General features: G+C 40.2%; 1 protein-coding gene across 1 annotated transcript in view; it reads left to right on the plus strand.

The window, feature by feature from the left end:
- The window catches only part of LOC134322022 (uncharacterized), a 33,166-nt gene that overhangs the window by 6,661 nt on the left and 12,625 nt on the right, over window positions 1-13,880 (plus strand). Inside the window, exons 2-3 of the mRNA XM_063003893.1 lie at window positions 3,165-3,272; window positions 5,953-6,066. Coding sequence (XP_062859963.1) covers window positions 6,006-6,066 — 61 coding nt within the window. The 5' untranslated portion in view covers window positions 3,165-3,272; window positions 5,953-6,005. The remainder of the gene's footprint in view (window positions 1-3,164; window positions 3,273-5,952; window positions 6,067-13,880) is intronic.

Consider the following 13,880-nt stretch of genomic DNA (forward strand, 5'->3'; position numbering starts at 1 on the left):
TAAAAGAGTGCGGGTACTAGACTGGCCTGCCTGCAGTCCAGACCTGTCTCCCATTGAAAATGTGTGGCGCATTATTAAGCGCAAAATACGACAACGGAGACCCCGGACTGTTGAGCAATTGAAGTTGTACATCAAGCAAGAATGGGAAAGAATTCCACCTACAAAGCTTCAACAATTAGTGTCCTCAGTTCCCAAACGCTTATTGAGTGTTGTTAAAAGGAAAGGTGATGTAACACAGTGGTAAACATGCCCCTGTCCCAACTTCTTTGGAACGTGTTGCAGGCATCAAATTCAAAATGAGTGAATATTTGCAAAAAACAATAAAGTTTATCCATTTGAACATTAAATATCTTGTCTTTGTAGTGTATTCAATTGAATATGGGTTGAAAAGGATTTGCAAATCATCGTATTCTGTTTTTATTTATGTTTTACACAACGTCCCAACTTCATTGGAATTGGGGTTGTATATTAAATTAAATAAAACTTAAATGTAACTAAAAGTATACTTCATGGTAATGTATTTTTAATAAGTATACTTTATGATAAGTATGATAAGTGTACTTGCAATCATTTGATCAAAGTATTACATTAATGTTTTTAACATGTTTAAAATAAGTACAGACATTCAGTAGTTTATTTAAAGTACAGGTATATCTAGACAAATCTCAGTATATTTTAAGTACAGTTAAGTACATTTTTTACTAGGGGATAAAAACAAAAATCTAAAAAATCCTAAATATAAATGTAATAAAGTCAAACTTTAACATTAGATATTGTTTTATTTCGTATCATCTAAATATTATACATTCAGATGGGTGACAGCATTTTTGTGTGGCTCACACCAGGTACCAAAAGAAGAACCTGGACAGAAATGCAACAGAGTAAAATATAACGAGTAAAAATGAATCGAGGTGTTTTATGTAAAAATTACACTTTAATTCCTATAGGCCATAAAATATAGCCAGCTAGAAGTCTTTTTATGCTCAGTTAGAGAGTTGGGGGGAATTTCAAGGGCAAAGCAACACCATGAGCTCCCCATTGTGTTCTTCAAACCATTTTTCTCACAATCTAGTCATATCCAATTACCTGATTTGTATTTTTGTTTCCTCTACTGCTGCTGACCTCCACTCCTAACTGAGGAGGGCCATAACTAACAAATGCCCCCTCTGACACGTGCAGTGCCAACCACTACTTTTCACCTGTACAAGGCAGCTTAATATGGAGATTTGTATCACGCATGAAGAGTCACACACCAATATTTAATCTCCCTGTCTTAGTGCAGGCACCATTAATAAAAAGGCAGAGGTTTTAATTGCAACAGTCTTAAGAATCCCCTCCGGCCAATTATTGTCTGTGTAGGCCCTCAGCTGGCTATTACCAGAGCTGAGGTTTGAACTCACGAGTTTTAGATGTCAGCACTAGCGGGTTAGCGTGTTTTACTGCTGCACCTCTCGAGCACCCAGGATCCCAATCCCTCCACTGTACTGTGCTATCAGTTTTTTGTGCAAATGACCCACCTCTGTCTGGTTGTCTAAATCATCTAGAAAAATAAACAAAGTGTAAAGGACCACCTCCATGTAAAGATTCTTCCATGCTGAATGCAGTAAATGTATTATAATGCACTTATTAAAAAATAGCAAAATACTCACAATATGAGAAGCTACTCTGGCCATCTGCAACAACCCAGTTCTCGAAAAAAGTGGACAGGGAATCCAGGGTATAACATGGATTTAAGGTGTGGTCTCTTCTGGAAATAGAACATCATGTCACCTCTTGGACAATTTGTTCTCCCAGAGCCGTTCTGAGGCCCGAAAGTGTTGCAAACTCTGCCAGGTTCCCATGAAAAGATAAAGTATGCTGGTATTTTATGACAGCAGAATACCAGACGTTATTAGGCCCGGCATCAATATTCCCACCTGGAGCAAATTAATACTAAACGAGGCTCAGGACATTATGTGACTGTACACAGTGAGGATCCATTTTTGGCTGATGCAGTGAAGTGGCTGGTGACTGCACACCTTGGAAATAAATTAGAAGAAAAAGAGTGAAAAGGCAAGAAAACAAAAATAAGTGAATAAGTACATTTAAAATCCACAAAGTTGAATCAGTTCATCTGGACACAAGTTTGTTGTAGAGATACGTTTCGTCACTCAATCCGAATGACTTCTTCACATGATTGGGGTAATGCTCCAATGACGGCATTGTATGATGGTGAGAGATTGTGATGGTGGAGCGTTACCCCAATCATGTGTGAAAGACACACATGACCATTGTAATTAATGGTCATTGTGAATTTCATATAGACCTGATCACCAGTTCCATTGTTATGCAATGGGCGGTGATCGGTCGTTATGCAAATCAACTGCATATAAGGTTGGGGTATTCAACACCAGCTCAGACTGAAGAAGTCATTCGGATTGAGTGACGAAACGTATCTCTACAACAAACTTGTGTCCAGATGAACTGATTCAACTTTGTGGATTTGTGTACCTGGATTATTGAGCATGCATCAACAGATACATTTAAAATGTTACTGTGACATGCAATTGTTATGAAAAAGGAGGTTTAATTTGCATGTTTGAGGGGTGGTTATGTTTCGGCCTATTGTGCACACTCTTGGCAGGCTAAAACCCAGTCCTACATTTACTCAGTTACACACTCCAAGGGACACATTTTTGGGAGGTGGGAAAAACACAGTATCAGGAGAAAATCTGTGTAGACAACAAGCAAAAGTCCTCAAGGACAGTAAGTAAAGTTGAGGATTAAACCCCATGTTGCTATGCACCACCCACTCTAACAGATGTGCAACTGTGCTGCCCCAAATGTGACGGTTCCCCTTTATTAGCATATTTTACGGTAAGGCCCAGTACAAAATCTTCTTAAAATGCACATCAGATGAAATCAGTAAATTAAAATAAAATGAAAATGTCATATTTTAGCTATTTTCTTTCATACAAACTTATTACGAAAATAAACAGTTTATTACACTTTAGAAATCTGTATAAATTGCATGAAACTAAAGAAACTAAAATATTAATGTATTTTATTTGATTTTTTTCTTTTTTGACAGTAAGTACAAGGAGAGACTTTTCATTCATTATTTCTTCTATGTGTGTAAATATTCAATTTGATAAATCTGTATCATTGTGTTTTTGTTGTTTTAGCTTTTATTTGGTCTGTCTGGTATAAAAGAGACCCAAAAAATAATTATATAGACCTGACGTTACTACTAGCTGCAAACCTTATAGGGCTTGTCTGCTGCAGCTTACAAGGTAGGAATTTCAAAATTTGATATTTTTTCATATCATTTATTATAAAGTAGTCTGTAACTCCATCATATAAGCAGTGACACTTTTTAAGTAATTTTTTTTCCACAACAAAGAAAACATAAAACACATTTTTCAAAATGTTAAAAAGTTAACAAAACAAATAGTAAAATTGAGTGTAGGTGTGTTTCTGACTTCTAGTTGCTGATTGGTTAGATTGCCTGTGTTAGAAATTCGGCAAACATGAGACACGGTCTTCAGCATTAGAGTTTTTATTAACACATACAGACATATGGGCACAGCTTGGAAAACCAATAAAATCTGCCTCTAAATATTTTTGGGAAGGTTTTATCTACACTAGGAATGAGGGGAGGAAGTAACAAAAAGAGAAGGAAATTAAGGGGGAAAGGAAATGGGAATGGAAAGGGGATTACAAAGATGGTCTGGAGAACAAAGACTGGGGAAATTTGATAGAGATTGCTGGTTGTTATAGAATGTTTCCCTACCCAAAAGGTGTGAGGAGACAGGGTAAGGGAAGCAGTTATCATATGTTGAAAGATGAATATTTTTTCTCACCTGTTAAAATCATTATCAAACACACAGGAGATATTTTCAGTATCACACATACAAGTTACATTCTCTGCATTTCACAGGTGTTCTTATCCAGAACCACTCACAGACTTACAGATGTGCTTCATCAGTAAACACTTTCTTACTCTATTGCAAATCTACTGAAACCCTGTCAGAATAAAGGTTCGGATAGATGAACAGAATTTTATAGCTAGATGGATCAGTAAGTGCAGCCACTGACATTGTGACATCAGTGAGGTGATGATGTGGCATCAGTGGGGTGATGATGTGGCAGCGGTGATGGTGATGATGTGACATCAGTGGGGTGATGATGTGGCAGCGGTGAGGGTGATGATGTGACATCAGTGGGGTGATGATGTGGCAGCGGTGATGGTGATGATGTGGCAGCGGTGATGGTGATGATGTGGCATCAGTGGGGTGATGATGTGGCATCAGTGGGGTGATGATGTGACATCAGTGGGGTGATGATGTGGCAGCGGTGATGGTGATGTGACATCAGTGGGGTGCTGATGTGGCATCAGTGGGGTGATGATGTGACATCAGTGGGGTGATGATGTGGCAGCGGTGATGGTGATGATGTGACATCAGTGGGGTGATGATGTGGCAGCGGTGATGGTGATGATGTGACATCAGTGGGGTGATGATGTGGCAGCGGTGATGGTGCTGTGACATCAGTGGGGTGCTAATGTGACATCAGTGGGGTGATGATGTGACATCAGTGGGGTGATGATGTGGCAGCGGTGATGGTGATGTGACATCAGTGGGGTGCTGATGTGGCATCAGTGGGGTGATGATGTGACATCAGTGGGGTGATGATGTGGCAGCGGTGATGGTGATGATGTGACATCAGTGGGGTGCTGATGTGGCATCAGTGGGGTGATGATGTGACATCAGTGGGGTGATGATGTGGCAGCGGTGATGGTGCTGTGACATCAGTGGGGTGCTAATGTGACATCAGTGGGGTGATGATGTGACATCAGTGGGGTGATGATGTGGCAGCGGTGATGGTGATGTGACATCAGTGGGGTGATGTGGCAGCGGTGATGGTGATGATGTGACATCAGTGGGGTGCTGATGTGGCATCAGTGGGGTGATGATGTGACATCAGTGGGGTGATGATGTGGCAGCGGTGATGGTGCTGTGACATCAGTGGGGTGCTGATGTGACATCAGTGGGGTGCTGATGTGACATCAGTGGGGTGATGATGTGACATCAGTGGGGTGATGATGTGGCAGCGGTGATGGTGATGATGTGGCATCAGTGGGGTGATGATGTGACATCAGCGGTGATGGTGATGTGACATCAGTGGGGTGCTGATGTGGCATCAGTGGGGTGATGATGTGACATCAGTGGGGTGATGATGTGGCAGCGGTGATGGTGATGATGTGACATCAGTGGGGTGCTGATGTGGCATCAGTGGGGTGATGATGTGACATCAGTGGGGTGATGATGTGGCAGCGGTGATGGTGATGATGTGGCAGCGGTGATGGTGATGATGTGACATCAGTGGGGTGATGATGGGTAATGATGTGACATCAGTGAGGTGATGATGTGACATTAGTGGGGTGATGATGTGGCATCAGTGGGGTGATGATGTGACATCAGTTGGTTGATGATGTGGCAGCGGTGATGGTGATGATGTGACAGTATTTATGTTGAATGAAAACCAGGTGCAGTTGGTCTCTGCAGATTGTCTTTAACTTTCACAATATTATGAACAGTGGATGGTGTAAGACCCAAGCTGATCTTTTGCATTAAGAAATGTTCTGTTTGAACCAACTGACAATTATCTCATGAAGGCTTGGCACCATCATTATTGATTGTACTGACTGATCCTTTGGTGGATCACAGAATAAAAGATTTTGTCTTTTCCTAAAAAAATATAGTTGGGAGGTGCAGTAGGAGAAGTCAGAAGTTTAAGCTTTGTTTTGTTGAAGGTCATTGTAGCTTTCTGTTTGGATAAGAACTTGGACAGGTGTGTGTGTGTGTGTGTGTGTGTGTGTGGATTTACTCCAATCAAATAATTTGTGTTTGTTTTTACTCATAAATATCTTTTCAGAGAAATGTTTTTATTAACATCTATTTTTTTATTTAGAATTCTGCAACAAGGATCATCATAAAAAAATTATTGTTCTGAAATACTTTTTAATGGAATTAATCAGCTGGTGTCGAGTGGTGAGGATTCCTTTCCATTATGAGCGTAATCTTGGTAAGTAACTTAGTAACTAATGAGTTATTGCTCATAACATCACAGCCTTAATGGTTTTAATGTTTACTGCAACTATTATTTTTCTGTGACATTTAAAAATGTACAAAAAATGAATGTTTTTTCATGGGCTGGTGTGTCAAAGATATACATACAGCACACTCAGTATTTGTTTACATGTCGGTTTGCTCTTTTTATCATCACCGGCTGCTTTTTGGACCAGGGGCTTTTTGTCCTGCACAGCAGGCGATGTAAAATTTGCTTGGCTGTGGACAGTGCCATTTTTTTGATGGTTGCTAAATTAAATTTCCTCTTCGTATAGGGTGACAGTTTGAGTTTTTTCCTTGACCCGGAGACCACTGTTCCATGTGCTTTGTACCTACAAATGATTAGTTTGTAAAGATGATAAAAAATCTTTTAGAAATTGCTTAGTGACATTTTGCATTTGTGAACTAATAACCTTAATAGTAATAATAATAATAATAATAATAATAATAATGTGTTATTTATTATTATTATGTAGCGGAACGCTGCTAGAGAAACCGTGGATTATTCTTCAAAAACTTCTTTTTTTTCTATTTTATCCTAAGGCCTTCATGCCAGGATCTGCTTATAATCTGACCACTTTTACAACCCTGAAAGAGAACCTAAAGCTTCTCCCCCCACACTTACAAGCATCTTGCACCTATATTTATGACTTTACAAGGGCTAACAGTGTCACAGCTCGGACCAACTCTTATTTCACCGTAAGGGATATCTTAACTTTGTACAACCTCTCTGGAGGAAAGAGACAAGAAGGTACAAGAAGAGACAGACACCCAATTTACTCTCCCTCCCAGTGCATGCAACACAAACATCCTTCACTCTGTAATTGAACTGGGGTGCGTTTCCCAATAACGATTGATCTTAGCGATTTACGAACAACTTTAAAAACGACGTAACTTTAAGAACGCCAATTTTGCGAGTGTTTCCCAAAAGCCCTTGAAGCCCCGAAACTAAGAATGAGGTGCAAGTAGTTCTTTGTTTGCTCCACCTCTGAAAAGGCACCGCCAGTCGAAAACTGAATTACCGATTATCATATCATTTCTTATTATTACATCACAAAAAGCTAATAATTCATTAAGAAATTTTTTTTTTATAAACTACTAACCAATAGATTACTGGTATAAAAACATTACATTTGCAATCGCTATCTGTTGCATATCAAGCCTATAAATAGGCGCACAATTAACCTTTCATGCATCAATCCAGAAGCATGGCAAATCTTCTGCGCAAACGGGGGCATAATTTAGGAAAGAGAGGGCCAAGACAGGTGGAGGTCAGTTATCTGCAACAGGCCTTACTGTGGAAGAGGAAGCAACGCTGAGATTACTAGGCCCAACAGCCACTGAAGGGATAGCTGGGGGATTAAATGTATGTTTAAAGTTCCTATCTACCCATCTACCCCATCTCTTGTGCAGCCTTCACTTTGCAGCAGTTCTGGGTCTCCTGGGCCTTCCTCTGCACAGTCCAGTCAAATAGCTTCACCTGATCAACAGGACTTCATGGCCAAGCAGCTTTCAATGGCAGAATTATAGCTAACCAGTGCCATCTATTTCTTTGCCAGTTATAAAAATAATAAAATAATTTAAACATTGAAATACAACATATATATTTTATAGTCAAATTTGAATGAATGACCTATATATATATATATACAGTGTATCACAAAAGTGAGTACACCCCTCACATTTCTGCAAATATTTCATTATATCTTTTCATGGGACAACACTATAGACATGAAACTTGGATGTAACTTAGAGTAGTCAGTGTACAACTTGTATAGCAGTGTAGATTTACTGTCTTCTGAAAATAACTCAACACACAGCCATTAATGTCTAAATAGCTGCAACATAAGTGAGTACACCCCACAGTGAACATGTCCAAATTGTGCCCAAAGTGTCAATATTTTGTGTGACCACCATTATTATCCAGCACTTCCTTAACCCTCCTGGGCATGGAATTCACCAGAGCTGCACAGGTTGCTACTGGAATCCTCTTCCACTCCTCCATGATGACATCACGGAGCTGGTGGATGTTTGACACCTTGAACTCCTCCACCTTCCACTTGAGGATGCGCTACAGGTGCTCAATTGGGTTTAGTCCATCACCTCTACCTTCAGCTTCCTCAGCAAGGCAGTTGTCATCTTGGAGGTTGTGTTTGGGGTCGTTATCCTGTTGGAAAAAGGGAGGGGATCAGTTTTCGAAGGGAGGGGATCATGCTCTGTTTCAGAATGTCACAGTACATGTTGGAATTCATGTTTCCCTCAATGATTCGCAGCTCCCCAGTGCCAGCAACACTCATGCAGCCCAAGACCATGATGCTACCACCACCATGCTTGACTGTAGGCAAGAGACAGTTGTCTTGGTACTCCTCACCAGGGCGCCACCACACATGCTGGACACCATCTGAGCCAAACAAGTTTATCTTGGTCTCGTCAGACCACAGGGCATTCCAGTAATCCATGTTCTTGGACTGCTTGTCTTCAGCAAACTGTTTGCGGGCTTTCTTGTGCGTCACCTTCCTTCTGGGATGACGACCATGCAGACCGAGTTGATGCAGTGTGCGGCGTATGGTCTGAGCACTGACAGGCTGACCTCCCACGTCTTCAACCTCTGCAGCAATGCTGGCAGCACTCATGTGTCTATTTTTTAAAGCCAACCTCTGGATATGACGCCGAACACGTGGACTCAACTTCTTTGGTCGACCCTGGCGAAGCCTGTTCCGAGTGGAACCTGTCCTGGAAAACCGCTGTATGACCTTGGCCACCATGCTGTAGCTCAGTTTCAGGGTGTTAGCAATCTTCTTATAGCCCAGGCCATCTTTGTGGAGAGCAACAATTCTATTTCTCACATCCTTAGAGAGTTCTTTGCCATGAGGTGCCATGTTAAATATCCAGTGGCCAGTATGAGAGAATTGTACCCAAAACACCAAATTTAACAGCCCTGCTCCCCATTTACACCTGGGACCTTGACACATGACACCAGGGAGGGACAACGACACATTTGGGCACAATTTGGACATGTTCACTGTGGGGTGTACTCACTTATGTTGCCAGCTATTTAGACATTAATGGCTGTGTGTTGAGTTATTTTCAGAAGACAGTAAATCTACACTGCTATACAAGATGTACACTGACTACTCTAAGTTATATCCAAGTTTCATGTCTATAGTGTTGTCCCATGAAAAGATATAATGAAATATTTGCAGAAATGTTAGGGGTGTGTCACGTGGGAAGAAGGGAGGACTCACACGCAGAGATAAATTTAAATTATAAATTGTTTATTAATAACAAACAAAAAGTAAACAGAGAAAATAAAAAGGCAAACCAAAAAACCGATCGGAACCTCCGACGGAAGCCGCTAAGCAGCGAACCCAAAACATGACAAAAGGGAAAAAGGAAAAGAGCGGACACGAACCCCGGTCTCTAAGGCGAGAGCCGGGAGCGTTAACACCACGCCAATCTGGCGCAGGTAACGAAAGGCGCGTTAGCGCTGAAAGCGCTACGGTGAGCAGGTGCGGGAGAAAAACCTCCGGCGACGGCTAGCCCCAGCGCAGCGGTCGGCTAACGTAGGTATCGATCAGCGAGCGATCAGCTTACGGTCGCAGTAGCTGAAGCACGCCGATCTGAAAAAGAGAAAAACAAGTAAGTTCAGTTAGGCAAGCTCAAACATGCGGATTCGAACCGGGGTTGCTGGCGCTCCAACCGAGTGCCTTACGGAGTCGCCACCCAGCGGTTGTGGAATCCAATGAATAGATTCAATAAGTGCAATACAGCGGAGCACTGAACCAGCGCCGAATCACGGCATGCAACCGCTAATGCTAAATGCTAATCGGGTCAAACAAACAGCAGTACAAGGACTGCACGGCGTCGCACCACGCTATTTCTAAGAGAGGAGAAAGGAACACTAACTACCTCGACCTTACGGTCTACACACCCGGATGGCCTTATGCCACCAGGGGAAACCACCTAAGGCTACAAAATGAGCGTGGACGAGCTGCCACCAGAGAGCGAAAACAAACAAAAGGTGCGACACCCGCTGCTGCACGGAGCTGGCTTAAATAGCCAGCCCCACAGCTGCGGGTGATCAGCCCTAATGAGCCACCTATCACTTAAGGCCTTGTTTTCTGAGCTCTGTAAGATCTGTTTCGCTGGGAACCCGGGGCACGTTCACCAGCTACTACAGACCTCGTTATAGGGTGTACTCACTTTTGTGATACACTGTATATATATATATATATACAGTATATATATATATATATATATTAGGGCTGTCAAACGATTAAAATTTTTAATCGCGATTAATCTCAGAATTTCATATAGTTAATCGCGATTAATCGCATTAAAAAAAATCTGTGTAAATGTTATAGAAAACAAGGATTTTTAAGTGAAATGTTACAATTAAAATGGTGAACACATTTTATGCTAAATGTACTTATGTTAAAAACTGCTGGGACAAGAGAAAACTGTAAGGGAGTTTTATTCACTCACATACTAGGCAGTAATACTATCCAATGGTTTGATGGACGTTTCTACACGAAGTGAGTGTGTTTTGACCCTTTGGGGCTTCCATAGTTCATGGACAACGTGCTTGACTCAGCTGTCCGGTATTCTTTACCGTAACAGAATAAGTTAATAAAGTGTTCTGCTCCCGACAACTTGTGAATATAGCGTGTATTTATTTCTTTATTATGCAAGTGCAGATGCTACGACGCTCTTTTACATTATGTTAACAAACCGCAAATGAAAAACGGTGACATGTCCGACATTAAAACGTTTGTTTTACCAGTCAAGTCTCAACATGAACTAGAATTTGCGTTAATGGCACTATTTATCTTAATCGCGTTAAATTGAGATTGCGTTAATGCGTTATTATCGCGTTAACTTCGACAGCCCTAATATATATATTAGGGCTGTCAAACGATTAAAAATTTTAATCGCGATTAATCTCAGAATTTCATATAGTTAATCGCGATTAATCGCATTAAATAAAATCTGTGTAAATGTTATAGAAAACAAGGTTTTTTAAGTGAAATGTGAAAAGTGGAAGTTTCTACACGAAGTGAGTGTGTTTTGACCCTTTTGGGGCTTCCATAGTTCATGGACTAGCGTGCTTGACTCCGGTATTCAGTGCCGTAACAGATTAAGTTAATAAAGTGTTTTGCTCCCGACAACTTGTGAATATAGCGTGTATTTATTTCTTTATTATGCAAGTGCATCCCTACGACGCTCAGTTATATTATTTTAACAAACCGCAAATGAACAACGGTGGCAAGTCCGACATTAAAACGTTGGTTCTACCAGTCAAGTCTCAACATGAACTAGAATCTGCGTTAACGGCACTATTTTTTTTAATCGCGTTAAATTGAGATTGCGTTAATGCGTTATTATCGCGTTAACTTCGACAGCCCTAATATATATATATATATATATATATATACAGTCATGTGAAAAAGTTAGGACACCCCATGCGAATCTTTGTTTTTTTGAACATATTTAAACATATGAACATTTGAGCTTCATTTGAACAGTACTGAGAGATGGAGCTTATATAACTAAACAAATAAAACTGAAAAAATTACTTTTAAACACAAGTTGTGAAATGTAATGAACAAAAATGGAAATTTATTGTGAGGAAAAAGTTAGGACACCCCCACATTTATTACTACTAAAAATGTCTAAAATTAGAATCCAGTGCATCACATCAGCTACAATGATTAGACCATCGTTAGAGGACATTGGAATTTTATTTACTCCTCAGACATTAGTTTGGTTTGCTCTTGATTATTGAAGTGAGTGTTATTACCATGGTGAGATCTAAAGAGCTCTCTGAGGCCTTCAGAAAGAAGGTTGTAGATGCATATGGGAAGTCTGGGAAGGGACTTAAAAAGATCTCAAAACAATTAGAAATCAGCCATTCCACTGTCCGGAAAATCATTTACAAGTGGAGAACATTTAAAACAACTGCCAGCATGTCCAGGTCAGACTGTCCTAACAAGTTCAGCCCAAGAGCAGACCGCATATGTTCAAAAAGACAAAGGTTCTCATAGGGTGTCCTAACTTTTTCACATGACTGTATATACTGAGCAGCCATAACATTAAAACCAGTTAGTGTGTGTTGTGCTGTATGAGTGGATCAGACACAGCAGTGCTAATGGGGTTTTTAAACACCTCACTGTCACTTCTGGACTGAGAATCGTCCACCAATCAAAAATATCCAGCCAACAGCGCCCCATGGGCAGCGTCCTGTGAACACTGATGAAGATCTAGAAGATGACCGACTCAAACAGCATTAACAGATGAGCGATCGTCTCTGACTTTACATCTACAAGGTGGACCAACTAGGTAGGAGTGTCTAATAGAGTGGACAGTGAGTGGACACAATACTTAAAAACTCCAGCAGCGCTGCTGTTTTTGATCTACTCATACCAGCACAACACACACTAACACACCACCACCATGTCAGTGCCTCTGCAGTGCTGAGAATGATCCACCACCTAAATAATACCTGCTCTGTGGGGGTCATGTGGGGTCCTGACCATTGAAGAACAGCATGAAAGTGGAGCTGATAAAATTGACAGTAGGTGTAGAAACAAGGATGTTGTTTTAATGTTATGGCTGATCAGTGTGTGTGTGTGTGTGTATGTATATATACAGTGGTGTTCAAAAAAATAGCAGTGATTTAAAAAACGTGAATAAAGCACAAAATCATTATAATAACTTTTATTTCCATAAATGCAAATGCACTGAAAATACTCCACTTTCAATTCTAAATCAAAACATTAACAACATTTAGCCAGTTTGTGTTAATCCTTTACAGAAAGTTAAGAAAAATGAATATTAGGCTGTTCAAAAAAATAGCAGTGCAGCATTTTTCTTTAAAAACTAAAAAAAATATCTATAAACTGAAAAAAATGTTTGAGGTTTCACTTTACTTTAAATTACTGAACTAATATTTAGTGGCATAACAATTGTTTTCGAGATCTGTGTTGTATGGAGTCCACCAACTTCTGGCACCTCTGAACAGGTATCCAGTCCAGGATGATTAGATGACATTCCACAGTTCTTCTGCAATTTTGGGTTTTGCCTCATAAAAACGCATTTCAGATTTCAGCCCACAAGTTCTCTATGGGATTGAAGTCAGGGGATTGGGCTGGTCACTCTATTACCTCAATCTTGTTTGTCTGTAACCAAGATGTTTTGGGTCATTGTCATGTTGAAACACCCATTTTAAGGACATTTCTTCTTCGACATAGGGCAACATGATCTCCTCAAGTATTCTGATATATTTAAACTGATCCATCCTCAGAGAGTTCTTTGCCATGAGGTGCCATGTTGAATATCCAGTGGCCAGTATGAGAGAATTGTACCCAAAACACCAAATTTAACAGCCCTGCTCCCCATTTACACCTAGGACCTTGACACATGACACCAGGGAGGGACAACGACACACTTGGGCACAATTTGGACATGTTCACTGTGGGGTATACTCACTTATGTTGCCAGCTATTTAGACATTAATGGCTGTGTGTTGAGTTATTTTCAGAAGACAGTAAATCTACACTGCTATACAAGTTGTACACTGACTACTCTAAGTTATATCCAAGTTTCATGTCTATAGTGTTGTCCCATAAAAAGATATAATGAAATATTTGCAGAAATGTGAGGGGTGTACTCACTTTTGTGATACACTGTATATATATATATATATTTATATATATATATATATATATATATATATATATATATATATATATATATATATATATATATATA

This window comes from Trichomycterus rosablanca, chromosome 10 (assembly GCF_030014385.1).
Source record: "Trichomycterus rosablanca isolate fTriRos1 chromosome 10, fTriRos1.hap1, whole genome shotgun sequence".
In the NCBI taxonomy this organism is placed as follows: domain Eukaryota; kingdom Metazoa; phylum Chordata; class Actinopteri; order Siluriformes; family Trichomycteridae; genus Trichomycterus; species Trichomycterus rosablanca.